Source organism: Lontra canadensis, unplaced genomic scaffold (assembly GCF_010015895.1).
Source record: "Lontra canadensis isolate GAN:19392208 unplaced genomic scaffold, GSC_riverotter_1.0 scaffold147, whole genome shotgun sequence".
Taxonomy (NCBI): Eukaryota; Metazoa; Chordata; class Mammalia; order Carnivora; family Mustelidae; genus Lontra; species Lontra canadensis.
In genome coordinates this window covers 1,669,819-1,687,196 of record NW_022631141.1, presented here as the reverse complement: position 1 = coordinate 1,687,196, position 17,378 = coordinate 1,669,819, and the positions used below count along the sequence as shown (strand labels likewise).

Genomic DNA, 17,378 nt, shown 5'->3' with positions numbered 1-17,378 from the left:
ACACGTCTTTACAAAGGAAGGGAGAAAACAGCCATACATGATGCACAGAAGTTATTCAGCATTTCTTCAGCTGCCCCCTTCCCGCCCTCCCCCGGTGTCGCAGGCTCAGCATAAGGAAGCTGGTGGGGGCGGGGGAGTTCCCTGCCCTAGAGAATCAAAGCCCAGTCGCCCCTATGGAAAGACTCTCAGGGCAGGGCATCAACCCAACGGCCGTTAATTCCTTAGTCAGGGGGTCGTCTGCCCATATCGCCAGACCTTCCGCTGACTTCGTGGTGTGAGGGGGACCCCTCATCCCCGTGAGCCTCCCTTGTTTTGGGTTTCCCTCCCCTGCGTTCTCCCGACAGCATCCCTAGCCTCTGGCTTCGACCCCAAAAGAGCACGCTCGCCGCTCCTCAGCCAGTTTGGGTTTAAGACTAAGACGATCGCAGGGGCTGGAATGCAGAGGCAGCCTGGTGCTTGCTGTCTGCCTCGCCTTTGTGGGATTCCTCCCGGGCCCTCGAGGGTGTGGTCGGGAGGCATGTACCCCAAGTGCATAGAGGATTAGCTGGCTTTTGCAGAACACTGAATGGAAATTGTGTAAACACAGTAAAATAAATTTAACTCAAGGACATACTGTGACTAGAATTTGAAAATTGGGGGTGTTGGTCTTAATTCACAGAAGTCCCAGTAACCATACCCTCTTGGCTATCACTGACCCAGAGTCAGGACCAACAGAGAGAACCAGAGAAAGGCCTGGATTTTTTTTTTTAACCATTTGACTTGAAAGGGAAAGATGGAAGAAAGATCAAAATGAATCACGAAGAATAATCCTAATCAGCATTGACTGCGTGCCAGGCACGCTTGAATCAGCCTTCGGTATTGCTGTGGAATAGGTAAAGTTCTGATGTGGAACAGGTAAAGTTCTGCTGTTGACATTTCCTAGATGAGGAAACAGAGGTTGGAAGCAGCTGTGCCTTCCCAGCTCTCAGGAGGGAGGCAGCCACAGCTTTGGGGCAGAGCCCAGCCCTTGCCCTCTCTGCTGCTGCCATCTAAGACCCAGGGCACGAATACCCCTCAATACCCACTCCCCAAAATGCCAGCTTCGTGGACATTTTGGTTGACTTTGGAGTCAAAATGAAATTAAAACCTTTTCTTCTTCATACTTCCCTGTAAAATTGCATCACCAGGCAAGCATAATAGAGTAGTTGTCCCTAATGCATCCCTGATAGATTTCAAATTATATTTAAATCATGGTTTAGAGTTCAGGTTTTATTGAGAATTGAGAGGCCATGTATTTTGTTGTTGTTGTTGTTTTTTAAGATAAAGGTAGTTATTTTAAATTGCTGAACATTTTATTTTCTTTCCTCGGAATTCTTTTTTTATATAAAAAAAAGTATAAGGAAATTGAACCAAGATAAAGATTTAGCCATGTTTTTGAGTCTTTTGTTTTTTTCTTTGCTGTTGTTATTTTTTCTTTTCAAGCAAATGAATACTTTTATTAACATGGTCATTTTTTTCTAATACACATGGTATTAATATTTATTATATATAATTTATTAAATTATGATTTATTATTATTATTATTTTGAAGAGCAGATGGGATCAAAAGAGAATCAGATTTTCCATCTTGCATGTGAGGTTAATAAATGAGATCCCAAGGACAGGTTCAATGCCCTCATTAAGGTCATTCTCACAGCATCTTCCCACGCGCTTCCCAAAACCCATGCTGGGAGCTTTTGCTTCGGGTCGGGTGCTGGCTCACACCTGTGTGTGTTCCTTACAGTCGACTTGGACAGGCTCAATGACGACGTCAAGCGCTACAGCTGTACTCCCAGGAATTATTCCGTCAACTTAAGAGAGGAGCTGAAGCTGACGCACGTGGTCTTCTTTCCCCGCTGCCTCCTCGTGCAGCGCTGTGGGGGCAACTGTGGCTGTGGGACCGCGAACTGGAAATCCTGCACATGCAGTTCTGGGAAGACGGTGAAGAAGTATCATGAGGTATGTCCTTCTCAAACACGCATGAGCTCTTTCCAGCTGGAAATGTTAGGGTAGGGTGCTGGGTGACCCGGCCATGGGTTACAGTTGTTCTAGTTGTTCACTGCACAAAGGCAGCCAGCTGGAAGGATGATTGGGAGCTGAAATTACACATGACATAAACTTACCAAGCCAAATGCTCTAGAGGGGCTAAGTACATCCTGAAAGATGGACTCTTTTCTCTATTCTTTTTTTGTTTGTTTTAAAGATTTCATTTATTTATTCATTTCAGAGAAAGCAACAGCAGAGAGGTGGGGAGGGGATCAAAGGGAGAGGTAGAAGCAGACTCCCTGCTGAGCGGGGTGCCCCATGCCAGGCTTGATCCCAGGACCCCAAGATCATGAATGAGCCGAAGGCAGACACCTTACCGACCAAGCCACCCAGGTGCCCTTGGACTCTGCTTTCTAATCATCATAAAGCAACCTGTGGGACAACATCCTTGTTTGTTTATATGATCAAATGCGTGATGCAGTGATTCAGAGCTCACGTGACCTCTTTGTAGTCATATGGTGGCATTTGTAAAGGCTGTCATGGCAAAATTTAGGTCACTTTAAGAAAATTCTAAGGGCCAAACTTGAATGCAGTCAAGTCCTTAAGAAATTTAGGAGAGTGAAGACAGCAAAATGTAAATTGACAGAAGATGTTTAGAGAGTTTTTAATTCTCTAAATAGGATATTATTTTTCTTCTAAAAGTACCATTTTTTCCTAAAGACTGCTGAGTGCTACCTGGGAAATCAGCTGTGAAAGTAGGCAAAACTAAGCAAAAGTAAATATGAAGATAAAAGAGGAACTAAAATTTAGGGAGAACAGAGTTCTGCAGAACCCTGTGTTCCTGACTCTATGTTCCTATCACTAGTAACACTGCTTTTCCTTTTTGAACACATAGCACTTTATTGAGCATTAACGGATTCAAGGGGAGCTCAGAGCTGTCCCTGACCTTGGCAACAGCTGCTACTTCCCAATCGTGGGAGCATTTCCAAGTCACAAATATGGAGACTCAGTTTTCACATATGTGAAATGGGACTAAGATATTATAACAGATAACCACTTATAGAGTGGTTCTGGGGCTCAAATAAAATAGTGCATATGTAATGCTTTTTTTTTTTTTTTTTAAGATTTTATTTATTTGACAGAGAGAGATCACAAGTAGGCACTCGAGAGGCAGGGAGAGAGAGAGGAGGAAGCAGGCTCCCTGCCTAGCAGAGAGCCCGATGCAGGACTTGATCCCAGGACCCTGAGATCATGACCTGAGCTGAAGGCAGAGGCTTAACCCACTGAGCCACCCAGGCAGCCCTGGAATGCCTTTTGTAAGATGTGAAACATCATACCGAAATGTGTTTAAGAACATAATCTAAACAATGAAGCAGACATTACCATTAGAACTGATTGTTTGTGTTGCTTTTCCTTTTGTATCCACCAAAACAAAGGAGCAAAGCGTGACCACTAAATAAAACCTCCAGCTTTTAAAAGGTTTTTGTTTTTCTTTTTTTAGTCCTGAAAACAGTAAGACAATACAAACAAGTTTAAGGAGGTGACGGGAGCTAAATGAGAACGGAGACGTCATAACTGGTATTTCCAACTTGGGAAGTGTAGGAAATTAAATGCCACAGGGACCAGGCTTACCTCACATGGGAGAAACACATTATTTTAGACTTCCATAGAGCTTATTTTCTTAGTCATAAGAATTCCTTACTCCACCCTGCAGTTTTCAAGGGGAACAAAAAAAAAAAAAAAATCCTCCTGCTTTCATTGTGTTTTATTTTTGTATGACCTGATGAACTCTAGATAGGATGTTGTCCTTTGCATCTAAGAACATGAATTTTGTAATGTTTAGTCAGACCCTGAGGATCAGTGCCGAATGCAGTAATCACGCTAGAATTAAAATAATCTAGCAAGTGACAAGATCACTCTAGGCATAAATGCGGAGGAAAAACAGTTAAGTACAGGCCTTTGATCTATCTGTAGGGTGCTTTATTTTTCTCTGGACTCCACTCAGTTTGAAGTTACAGCTTCATTTTTTATATTGTTTATTGCAGAAATGGCAGAATTGAACGTGCACACCACCCCTTTAAAAGAAACAAAACAAAACAAAACAAAAACCCCTCACATTCCAGACAGTGAATGCTAAAGAACTCTGAAGGGTCCTTTTCTTGCTTCTTTTCTTGTCTCTGTCTGCCTACCCGAGCAGTTACCTGTAAATTCCTGTTCACAATTAATATCTAGAAAGGGAAGCCCTTGATCTCTGCTCATCACAGGAGCAGGTCTGAGATGCCAGCATCTTTTTGAAGCTGCTCTCTGAAGCAGCTCTTTGAAACACTGTAGCGTAGTATTTTTACTTCTGGGGTCTGCAGAGCTCTGCACAAAGCCGCTCTGCACAAAGTCACTCTGCCAGGCTCTGGACAAAGGGACAAAACAACATCGATCACTCTCTCAGCCGCCGCATACCTGACACAAACATGTCTGGCTCCTCGACCCCCGGCTCCTAAAATACCTTGCAACATGTCACAGTGATCCCTCTGCTGAGTGCCCCAGGGAAAGAGTAGAGGCTTGTTCCCTTTCCAGCAGTGGGGGTGGCTTGAGCCTGGCTCGTTAGGGAAAAATCCTGATTCTTTTTTCTATTCTGTATCTGTGCTCTAACCCAGAGACACGAAAAATCAGTTTCCCCAGCTGCTGCTTATAACTGATGAGATGTGAAATGAGTTTCCGTGGGCCGTGAGCACCCTTAAGGGGTAACTGGAACTTGTCACATAAGCAGGCCTGTGTGACTCTGCACAAATATTTCAGCACTCGGCGTTTAAGGCATAAAATGGGAAAAATTATAAAGCTCCTAATGAAGCTTAGATAATTGTTCTTTTCTTGGGTCACGCTGTTTCCCAAGCAGGGGGTTGAGCGTGTCCCCCCCCCACCACCACCACCGGTGCGATTTAGTGTTACCTTCTTTATGATTTCCTGTTCTCCAAAGCTTGTAGGTATCCTTTAAGGCATTTTCCCTGTTTGCTAATAATAGTTCTTTGCAGCCTCTTGGAATGCATAGGATACAAAATTACTTTGGGGTAGTGAGTTTTCAGAAGGAAGTTTCCAGAGAACATACCGTGTAGATGCTGTTATTTCAGGTCCCATCTTGCCTTGATAATGTGCCATGAAGGAGCAGGATCTTCCCCAGAAATAAGGTTACCTTAGCTGTTTGTCATCCTCTGGTTCCCTATCTATGGACATTCAGGCAACAGCCAAAAATTCACAGAGCAGAAGAGAGAGAGAGATCAGAGTTAATTTCTCTGTCCCTCCTCTCGTGATTTTGTCTCAATGCTGTTGTTAACTGTCCATCGTGTCGAGTAGAACTTTCTACAGTGAAGGGAGCATTCCCTACCTGCCCCTCCCAGTACGGCAGTCGCCAGTGACGTGTGGCTAGTTGGCACTTGACGAGGACCCGACACAAACAGGAGATCGGACTTTGAATTCTATGTGATTTTAACTTATGTAAATGTAGATAGCTACACATGGCTGGGGGTTGCCGTATTGAAAAACACAGCCTAGACCCATCTCTGTTTCTGGACCAAGTGGAAAAAAATAATGACTTTAGAAGATTCTTTTTATTTTGCTCTAGAATTTTATATTAAAAATCTGCTTCCTATTAACAGCTTAAGAGTCAGGACGTGTAAGCACATGTTTATATATGAAAAAAGATTAATTAGAGGTTTTAAACTGTTGAGCTTCAGACTTGGGATAAAATAATCATACTTTTAGGTTTTTACATGTTTTAAGCATCTGGTATAGAAACAAATTTAGCTAAAATGGGAAATTGAGATCAAGGAGACAGGAAACAAAATGAGTTTGTGAAGAGTTTCTTCTCTGTGGCAAAAGCAATGAGATTTGGAGTTATGATTCTAACCAACCGTAACAAAAGTCAAGAAAACTTGGTTCCTTTCTCTGGAAATGGCATTTCTAGAGTAAGGAGAGTCTCCCTGCTTCATCCTCTTTCTGTCTCTTTGGGTGAGACTGTGAGACCACGCTCCCGGGGCTTTTCCTGTGTTTGCAATGAGACGGGGCAATAGAGCACAACACTGTCTGACCGGAAGGAAGATGTGGCCCCTGGTTCCAGCTTTGCCGTGTGGAAGGCAGCCTAGGGGCCTAGGAGTTCTTCAGTTCCTCCCCACAATAACCCCCAATTTGGGGTTCCCAGGCAGACTTGAAATGACATGGCATCCATTAACCATTACACCATCCTACCCCCCACATCCTACCTTACCTTACACAAGGAATAGAAGCAAATTGGAGGTGGCAGTGCTAGGTCAACATCAAGGAGTAAAGATAGGACCGGACAATCAGCAGTTAACGTTGATGGAAAAATTCACTCACGTATCGGGGATAACAGTGACACTTGGCTCATGGGGCTACTGGACAGATGTGAGGGTAGAAGACTGGAAAGTCCAGAAGAGACGTGGGTGGAGTTTTCTGAGAGGTCTGGCTTCCCTGCAGCCTCGATGGCTCCCCAAGTGAATGGGCCCTGCATTTCAGTACAGCCGAATGTGCATGTTCCTTCCCCTGTAGATCTAGCTTTCTGCCATCGCTTCGCACACCTGCCTTGGGCCGTGCTCCCCCTCAGGTAGACAAGACCATCTGTGACATGAATGGTCGTCCATGCCAATTCTGCCCTCTGAATGTGGTGCCCAGTCAGCCGTCCATTACATTTTCTGCAGTGGGTAGACATGAGCCCTGTAAGGTGCTGTTGAAATTAGGGAACTGCTTCGCTCTTTCAAGGCTGGACTGCAGCTGGGTGGACCCTCACAGTAGCCCCCGTGTCCTCCCAGAAAACGTAACGTCTACAGAGAGCAAGATTGGATTTCCAGTATTCATGAGCGTTTTATGGACCCTGACCACAACCCCAGACTCTGGCCCCCTGCAGACTTCATCAGCCAGGGAATTGTTCCTAAACTCTGTCGTCGGTGTCTTTCTTACTGAGTACCCTATCTTACCACATGCAGTCAGTCCTTCCGCTGCGAGGCTCCGGGTCTGCTGGGACTGCTGCCCGCAAGCTCGGTAATTATCTGGCAGAAAATAATGTGTTATCCCTTCTCGAGATGTTTTCGTTCATAATCACTTAGGTTTCAGAAAAATGTCTAGCAGCCCTTAAAAATCTAAACTCTCTGCACATTTTTCATGAAGTCTAGAAGCATGGAAAAGCTCAAAAGGGAAGCAAAAATAGGAAGTTGTTTTTTTTTTTAAAGATCAGAAGCTATGTATATGGAGTACAGCCTGCTTTAGAAGTTGGGAAGAATCTCAAATAAACTCTTAATGGTTCCAGCTCATACAATGCATTTGTCCTGAAATATGTGTTTGTGTTCCTATGTCAGCCATTAATCTGAGAACTATTAAAGGCATTAACCTTTTTTTTTTAATATTCCCAATAAAGAAGAACCCAACTCAGCAGATAGCTTTTCTGCCTAGTCTTGTTTTATTAGTGGAATAGCTTTATGGCAATGATTCATTCAGTGGTTTATTGGCAACGAGGCGAGTAAATGAAGCGAAAAATCTTTCGTGATGTGGTAATTTGCAGATTGAGCATCTTTGACTTTGTGTAGCGTTGCGCAAGCCACCACCCGGTTTAGTCCTTCTCCAGTTAGTCCAAGTCAACTTTGCCTGGACTCATGTGGTTCTCCGGGTGGTGGAGAGGGCTCAGGGTTTCCACCCACAGGCAGTAAGAAATGGCTCGCGGGTCGTCAGTGGGTTTTTATTTTGGGGTGCGCTCGCAGCTGTGAGCCCTAGCTCAGAAAATAGGAAAGCATTTTGGGATGGTCTTATTAGTACGTGTCCTTCGGTGGCTGAAATTAATTCAGTGGTTCCTTCCTTCCCTTTAAAAGTGAGCAGATAACCTATAACCAGCCAGTTTGCCTTCCCAGATAAAAGCTTTTCATTTCTCTTTTAACTTTCCGTGCTCTCTCAAGTCAATTTTGCTTTCTTCCTCCTCTCAGTGCGGCGTACCTGAACCTCAGACTATTACATGGTCTGAGAGCTTTGAACATCAGCGCTGTGATCAGCCGGGAAAGCAGCCCGATATCCGCTTCGTTCAAACAGTGCTTTCCGGTCTCGTCTGGGAGAGTGTCTGCCAATTCATTTTTTTCTCTTCTTATCAGCAAAACACATACATACCATGCTCACGTTGCTTAATATAAAATACCGGGAAAATCCCTGAACCATCAGGAGACCGGTTAGAAGAACCACCTGGGCTCTGTGCTCACACCGTCGCCAGGCTCTTCTGTTGGCCGTCAAATGAGAACACAAAGAGCCCCGGGAGGCCAGGGGCCGGTCATCACTGCTCATTAGGCTCTTGTGACAGTCATGCTCTTCAGACACTCACATCTTTGGACTCATTTCCCTCCCCTCCATCTGCAGACCCCCGTCTGGTTAACGTAGAGTCTTGGACAATAGCGACTAACGCACATCGGACGGAGAAGTTCTCGGCAGAGCTGTGGGGCTCGAGCCTATAACGCCTTCCAAGCGCGCTGCCCGGACAGAGCTCAGCTGCACTTCTGGGCCATCATGGGTGGGGCTGTTCGGTGCCCAAAATGTCAGACATTCTGCAACCACTGTTGCTGGGTGGGTATTTTTTTTTGGGGGGGGGGTCTTTTTGTTTGTTTTTTAAATGAAGAAGCAACATCTCTTTGTTTCCCCTCGAGTTCCCAGCAGGCGAGCACCTGGCGGCCGCACATGGAAGGCACATACCACTGTGGTTCTGCTCATGGTACCTCAAATTTTCCAAAACTGTGAAGCGTTACAAGCCGCCCAAAGGGTGGGGCCCTGTTTCTGGACCCTGCTTTATCTCCTGGCTTGTGCGTCTGTCCCCCGGGTTTGTTGGAGGTGCAGGGAGGGAGGTGACGAGAGGAGATGCGGCGGAGGAGGGGGGTGAACAGGAGAGAGCAGGAGCGTTCACGGCTCCGATGGCACCGCCCCCAGCCCGGGGTGCTGCTTCAGCCGCTGCTGTGTGCGCAGCGTGCTCGCGGGCCGTCCACACGTAAGTTCCCGTGGCATAGGCGAGCTCAGCCACGTGGGGTCAAGTCCCAGTGCCAGCTCCGTAACGGTGGGCAAGTAGCTTAACCTCTCTCTTTCCTCACGTATGAAAATTAGAAAAGTACTAATATGTTGCAGGGAAATCCAAATAATATTTGCAAAAAAGCCCCTTAGGACAGCGTGTGGCATCAGTACCGTGAGTCGTTGTTTCCGCTGTCCTCGAAGCGCTTTGATCCAAACTAGGACACAAAATAAATCGGGTGGAATTGGTGACACAGACCGTCAGAGTAGTCGAGTCGCAGGAGGGAAAGAGAACAACAGAATTAGCTCGGAGAATGGCCATTTGGACTAAGTTTACCAACAGCAGATAGTTTCGAGTGTCTGTGCCTCTGGCAGGGCTCTCGTCGAGTGCCCCCACCCCCGTGCGCTCATGAGCATCCGTCGGGAGCTCTGCTGCAGGTGGGAATCCGTGTCCCGCTCTGTATTCGCCGAGTGCAGACTCTGTAGCGTGATCGAACATGGAAGAAACGAACTGATCTGTTCTCCTCCTCCCTGGGGTCCCCATGGCCCAGCCTGGCTTCATACAGGGAGACAAGCGATGAGGACTCTGCACCTGGCTTTTCCTAGTCGAGGGTTTGGGTCTGTTCATGGCTCCCAAGCAGCTAATGACGTGAAGACGAGCAAACGGCTAGGAAGGAATTCCTGGTCAAGAAGCGGAGGAGTACCATGAAATGTCCCACAGAGTCCAAAGCAAGATTTTGCCACATGTAGCCTTCACCTGGGACCAGCATATGCCAGGGGCGTCCCCGCTCTGGCTCCCACGTGGAGCCTGACAGCCCTTGGAGACACAAGGAAATCACAGGCACATCAAAGGGCATGGGTGCCAGGGTGCTAGAACCCTAGCGGACAGCCCAGTGCACAAGTTGCAGTGGCCGGAAGACCCCGCACAAGGCACGCGGCCTCCTTGAGGATCTCGGTACCCCCGTCTATAAAACGGGGATAAGGACCCGTCCACTACTACGTGACAAGGTTTGTCGGAGGGGAGAAGAAATAATGTGTCTGTGCTCATCCTTGGAAAACTATAACATACAATATCGTTGTATGGTAGTGCCTGCTGGAGTTCAGAGTCTGAAAGGAAAATGGGAAAAAAAATCCGAACTGACGGTGGACAGGAGTCTGAGAGCATATAGAGGAGAAGTGGACTGACGAGATCGTGTTGGTGGGAGCGCGTGTATGGTTTCCACGGCATCGTGTCTGAGACGAGTAACGTTTGATTTCGGTGAAGGCCTTTGCAGAGAAGAAGTTAGCTTCCATGTAAACATACTAAAAGTATATTTCAACTTAGATTTTTTTAAGTTTTTATTTAAATTCCAGTGTGTTAACATACCACATGATGCTAGTTTCTGGTGTACAACACACTGATTCAACACTTCCTTCCCCACCCGGAGCTCATCACGGCAGGTGCCCTCCTTCAGCCCCGTCCTGTTCCCCTGTCCCCCACCCGCCTCCCCTCTGGTGAGTCCAGCAGTGTCATCTCTGTAGCTCAGTCTGTTTCTTGGTTTGCCTCTTTCTCTCTTTTTCCCCCACTTTGCTCATCTGCTTTGTTTCTTATATTCCACATTTGAGTGCAATCATTTGGTATTTGTCTTTCTCTAACTTACTTCCCTTAGCATGATGCTCTCCAGCCCCACATCATTCCAATCAACTTATTAACTTAAAAGATTAAGGATATACTTTATGAAGAAACACTGTATCAATACAGTATTGAGGTAGAAAAATTCTAGTGGAGCCTGGTCTGTTTTAAATTGCAAAAGGTATTGCATTTTGACAAATGGATAAGGACATATACCCATTTTCAAGTAATTATGGCCACTACGCACCTTCATCAGGCGTTACATCAGGGCATTACATCAAACATTTAGCCACACTGGCGTATTCACATTCATGACACTATCCGTTGTTCTGTTTCCAGAAATAATCCATACTCGGTATTGTATTTATCCGTAACATATGCTCTATTCAAAGAATATTTATAACGGTGTTTGGAGCAGCACTTGGCACAAAACGAGCCCTTGGAAAGCTGTTGTAAGTGCCCACCGGGACCCTGGAGCTCATCCTGGTGCCGCCCGCGGGTGATGCTGTTGGTGTTACCCTGTGATCAGGTGACCACGCTGCCCTCGTCGGGAAGTTGACAGTTGTAAAAATATTAACGTGAGGGCGTCATCATTGCAAGCCCATAGTTCTTATTGGCTTCTCAAAGGGTTGGGAGCCAGTTGTCATAAAGAGCAGAAGGGGCATCTCCTTGTGCTAAACCCTCTGGGCTTTCTAACAGGCACTGTGCTTCTGGTCCTAGGTGTTGAAGTTTGAGCCGGGCCATTTCAAGAGGAGGGGCAGAGCAAAGCACATGGCTCTCGTCGACATCCAGCTGGACCATCACGAGCGCTGTGACTGTGTCTGCAGCTCAAGACCGCCTCGATAAAGGGGTGTGCACACACTTACACTGAGCACGAATGAATCCTTAGTTTGAGGAGGGTGTGGCGAGAGACCCTTTTCCTCCCAGCAGCCGAACTTAACTACTAACCTGCAAAGCAATGAATACAAGTGGTTGCTGAGTTTCAACCCAGCTTGGTTAGCCGTGGCAAGTAGCAAGGTATATCGTCAATGTCTATAGCCCAGAATATAGGATTGCAGCCAATAATAGTGTCAGAGAATCCGTACATGTACATACACATACGGTCTTACTCTTCACGTCTCTGTGTCAATACAACAAACGGTTTATTCCGTGTCTACAACGAGGTACATCAGAGCTGATGCATGGTGGCATCATTTAGACCCTTAAAAATCTTTTGACAAATTCAGGGACATATTAAATACAGGAAACATGACCTTGGAAGATTCAGAAGATTATTTAGGTTATTTTAAAATTTGAATCACAAAACAATCTTGGAGCTTGCTCTTTTAAAGAAAGCACCTTGTATATTAAAAACCAATAAATGAGCTTTTCTTATATATACATCTTAACTATAAAGAAAAATAAGGAAAACTATGGATTCTGGGACAAAGGCACAGACATAACCATGTTTCCCATGGGACACACTACGTGCTTACCTAGGTAGACAATACTTGCCCATCTCCAGAAGCATGCCATAATAATATAGATGCTTTAGAAAGTAAGTCATTGAGTCTTTTTCTGCATCTTGCTGAGGCATGCAAATTCATTGAACACCTGTCTCCAAAAAATTTCTCAGAAGGTTTATTATTATAATCCTCCCAGAGACAGTTTATTAACTGTAGCAGAAATCTGAATTGTTTCCTTCTGGAATACACCTCCACAGAAATAACTCCTTTGGAAAATGGCATGGGGACTCTGTATGACCCTTTCCAACTAGTGTTCGTTGAAAGACTTGGGTAGTTGAAAGTAAGAACAGTGAACATAGAGACAGTAACGGAACTGGAAATCGGATGGAGTATTTGATTGGGTCCTTAATAATAGTGGATCCAAACCTCTCCAAACTATGCCAGTCCATTTTATCTCTTGCATTCGTGCTCCCGTCTCTCTGATATACAAACGTGGATTTATAATGGCATTTAAATTTGGCAAACATCCTGAATTATTTATAGCCTAAAAGCTTTCCTGTATTAAAACCACCCGGTTTTATTGATGTAACTTCCTAATTGTACCCTCACTCACCATTCTGAATTCCTTTTTCTAAACTAAGTGGAATCAGGTCTGGAGTCTGTGGTTCTCTCCAGATCTGCGGAGCTCATTCTTAGAAGGCTGTCCTGCAAGTTACAGGAACACAAATTTGGCCTTGCTCCACCGCTAGAAACCTTGAGTTCGGATCGGCGGTCTTCTCATTTTTCCCTCCCAGGCTCCCCAATGTCTATTAGAAAGGAGACTGGGTCCCGGAGTAGGAAGCAATTCATCATTCTCCAGGCTCAAGACAGAGAGAAACACTGAAATCCGGATAGCCCCAGGGCCACTCGGAGAGAGTCCCACTTTTCTTGCTGCCTGGAAACAAAAAAAGGAGAGCCGACTTCTCCCGTGAGTCTAGGGCCCTAGTGACCAGGACCGGTTTGAGTGAGGGGTGTATGATGTGGGCTGCACCAGCCCAGTGCTCAGGTGCGGGGTCGAAATACACCTGGACTTCAAAGCATGGACCACCTTCCCCACCGTCCTCACTCGTAGCCTCTTTCCCTCTCAGCTCTAGGAGACGAAGGCCACTGCTTATTGACGATGTGAAAGTGCCCTAGAAGCACCCAGTGTTCTCGCCGCGGAGGGGTGAGGGCGGGAATCCCTGCCTTGTTTAGTTGCCCAGAATCCCAGAGCACAGTCAGAAGTATCCCAAGCAGACACCCTCCCGGTCAGGGACCTGCTGGTCCCCTTCACGGCCACGTGCAAGTCCACCGTGAAAACATCAGCTTGGGTGCCCAGATCAAATGTGTGTCCCCTGACGGTGGCTTGTGCCGCTCACGCCGTCGCGGAAGTGTGAAAGATGAGAGTGCTCTCCCCGGTTTTCAATAAACCTTCCAGGCTGCAATAACCGGGATGGTTTTCGGTTAAAGCCCTCTCTGTGCCCTTTATTTATTAGCTGAAATGGAAGCAGGCATATTCACTCACTTTCCTTTCTTCTTTCCTGAGTGTTTTATTAAAACGTCTCCCTTGGTTATCTGTTATCTGTTGCACTTGCAACGTGTAGCCAATAAATCTGTTCCATTGCCATCAGAGGAATAGAAAAGCTCGCCATACAAATTACATTTCAAAACAATCCCTAATAAACCCGCATTTCCGCGTGGCTCGCTCACCTGGAATAATGCCTTTCATTCACTACGTTCTTATGGGGCAGAACACTTTCATAAGCGGAATTGGTTGTGTTTTGTCATATCGGCAACACGCACTTTTTTCCTCTTGCCGCATTCTTCTATAGCAAATGTAATATGGCTCTTATCTTCGTGAAAAATGTATGTTGCTTTTGAACAAAACTACTCTGTTATTTAGTCCCCAACGGCACTTTTGAAAGGAGTACAGTGTTACGACCTTACTTTCACCAACGCATGCAAGTCTCGGGGTGACGGGACGGGGTGACATCTGTGGGCTTCATTTTGGGAAGTAGGAAGGGCGCGAACCTTGTCCCCTAACAGCAGGTTTTGGCTCCGTCCCTGTGCCGAGGCTGGGCAACCGGACGGGGTTCGAGTTTTGCTGTTCTGCTATGCCATTGTGCCTCTTGGACTGTTTGTTTCCCCACCGGCCTTTTAATAAAACAGAGTCGCATCTGACATCCCTCCCTGAAGACAGTTCACAGCCTGTCTCTTCCTTGGGGGCCTGACATCAGTACCATTGGGACTCATTTCCCTTTTGTCTGCCCTGGAAGCTTTTCCCCTCTGGAGGGGCAACCCAGCCGGGGAGGGGTGCTCCTGGCTCAGGGAGACCAGTGAGGGGTTGTGAGCCTAAGGACTTTGATTATGATCAGGGGTTGGGGAAGCGGGAACAAAGGGCAAAGCGAGCTCTGCTCAGACGAGAACTTGAGCCTCTCCTCGCAGCTTAGTCCTGCTGGAGGCAGCCGCTGCTCCGAGCTGGGGGAAACTCAGCCACTTCATTTAGCTGAGTGGCTTCAGGTTGCTCGGGGAAAGGCAGTGGAGACGTGTTTTCTGTGCCAAGAATCAATTTTCCCATCGGAAATACCAGCTAACGTGTGAGACAAAGTGTGGGGAGGGCCAGGAAGGAATCCAATAATGCTGTGCATAGTAGTTAATTTAGAGAACTTGGATTTTTATATAAAAATCATGCTAGCTGTAGATCATGATTCTTACATAAAAATCCAAGTTATCAGACTATATATACACATGCATGGTTACCTGAAATGCTTATGCATATATATATGCAGTATCTTAATGCAGAAACCTGAATCATCTTATGTTATTTCCTGAAGTATACATGTGTCCACTTTTACTCTAAGAATAACTTAACAGACGTCCAAATTGTTCACATCTTCCCGGGGTCCTCTGGTAGAATATTAAATCAAAATTCATAGATTAGTGTTCATGCCTGAACTCCCAGGAAATACGGTTTTGTTTATTGACAGCTCTGATCAAATATGCTGGAAGAGAGAATATTTATAATTCACTGGTTTTTATTGACATCCACTTAAATTGTGTTGTTTTTAAAGATCAAGTTAAGACATGCAGCCCTGGGTGGGGATGGGGGGTGTCTCCTCAGTGGCAGGGGAGGCATCACCAGTGGGAATGGAGGAGCCACTAACCGCTTCATTTAAGACCTCATGCTTGCCGTCCAGGTTATCGTCCTCAATTATAGGTTAAGTTGTATTTTTTTTTATATAAAGCTCATTTCTATAGAGATCTGTAAAAATTCTTTAGCAGACCACATTAGAAGAGAGTGGGGCTGAATCAGGCCAAGAAATCTTCATTTTCCAATAAGACCATTTGAATTTCTAATTATTTTAAACTGTTGGATATGGGCTGCCGGGTTCAGTGGCCAGGAACCAAACGTTAAAATTACTCTTGGATTCAATTTCTATTTTACATAATTCCTATAATATAGATTCTCTTTTAAGAACACATTCTGGGTCATGTTCTCTTACCTCCACGTCTCTGGTTGAGGTCATATTACAAATTCATTCTCTTCTGATAGCTTCTGGCCTTTCCTTTCTCCCTCTGAGCCCTACCTTCCTTCCCTTTCTCATCAGGCTCTATCCACCAATCTTTGGGTCAGGGACAATCAGGATCAATGTCTGCTTTGGGAAGGCACAGGAGGTGGGGGCCATTCAAGGAGACCAGGAGAGCAAATGGTTTCCCAAGTGAGTATGTCACAGGCTTAGAACGCCAACTGTTAAAAAAAATCCCTACTTTTTGAGAGTTGAACACAACAAGCGAATGTTTGCTGTTACTGTCCATTTTGGTACAAACTTTAGAATATGGTGGTGGATGTTTCCTCACTTCTATCAAAGGATATCTAGCCACCATCAATATGGGGAAAACTGACTAAATTAAATGTTTTATTAGTTCATTGAACAACAAAATGTATTAAAACACACTATGTATCAGGATTGCTTTGGGGTCAACACACAAGGTCCACAAGAGAGGACAAAAGTAGGGATAGATATTGTAGGGGGCATAAACAAGAAGAACAAAGATCTTCCGGCAAAAACGCAAAAGGTAAATGTAGGCCTTTCAAAGAATGAAAAGTAACGTGGCAGGAAAGAACCACGATGGGTGGTAACTTTGATAAGGCAGAAAAGCAGCTGGTCACACAAAGTCTTATGTGGATGGCTAGCAAAGTTTTGTCCTTTATGTGGAGCTGAGGAAGCCGTGGGGGCTCTTAAGCCCAGCGGGGCTGCAAGTGTCACACTGTGTCGGAACATTAGAAGGTCTTGGGTTCAGTGAACCAGCCGGCCACTTTCTGGACCTGTTTCCTCGTTTACAAAATCAGAAGGCTGAGATCGAGCCTTTCCAGCAGAACAGTTCTGCATTTTGGAAAATGGCAGCCTGCAGGAAGGATGGGGCTAGGAATACGAAATATAAAGCTCCTCAGAGTTCTCCAGATGAGGCGTCAGAGACAGGAGGGGTGCAGGCCCTCTCCGGTTGTGTGGGCTCTGCACTGCAAGTTCCGGAAGGTGCGGTCTGCATGGACTGGGGCTGTGAGGAAAGTTCACAGGGGGATTCAGGGGTCTTAGTGACTCAGTGTGGAGAGCAGTGCAGGCTCAGGGCATGTCCTAGAGGAAGAAGTCCTGTGAGTTGGACTGTTGAGAATGTTCTCCCTGGAACACTAGGCAGGCAGGAAGGAGAGGCTGATTTTGAGAGAGGAGATCACAACTGTCTTAAGAGCCAGGCCTGTGACATTGACCGGAGTCACGCTTAAAGCCGCGAAGCAGAACCCAAGAGAAGGACGGTAAATAACAGAAGCTAAAGGACCACAGAGAAGAGGGGAAGGAGGAGTTCACAGGCTCACAAGTAAGGGTTCCGAGGTGGGGTGAATACATGGCTGGTTACGTGTCCAGAACTCTGCCAGACGCAACAGATTTGAAGAACGAAAAAATAACCATGCTTTCTGCCCTTATCAAACTAGGGAAGGGATGGTACATATTACATAAATAATTCATTGTATTTGTGAGAAGGAAAAGGATGAGGTGAGAAGACAAAAAGAATTTCCCTCAGCAGCAGAAAGGGATTCCTGAAGCATTGGTCATTTCCTGGAGACCCTGGAGCAGGAACAGAGATTTGAATAAATGTTAGGCAGCAGGAAAGCGGAAGGAGACTGTGGTATTAGAAATGAAAATAAAATTGTGACTCAATTAGAGAAGTATTTTGAATTTTTAATTGACCACAGATGATATATGGATTGG

The 17,378-nt window shown here is 45.7% G+C and overlaps 1 protein-coding gene across 2 annotated transcripts in view; it reads left to right on the top strand.

Moving 5' to 3' along the window:
- PDGFD (platelet derived growth factor D) overlaps positions 1–14,004 on the top strand; it is a 218,981-nt gene extending 204,977 nt beyond the window's left edge. For both annotated transcript variants that reach the window (XM_032844078.1, XM_032844077.1), the window contains exons 6-7: positions 1,763–1,977; positions 11,372–14,004. In XM_032844078.1, coding sequence (XP_032699969.1) covers positions 1,763–1,977; positions 11,372–11,497 — 341 coding nt within the window. In that variant the 3' untranslated portion in view covers positions 11,498–14,004. The remainder of the gene's footprint in view (positions 1–1,762; positions 1,978–11,371) is intronic.
- The last annotated feature ends 3,374 nt before the right edge of the window (positions 14,005–17,378 follow it).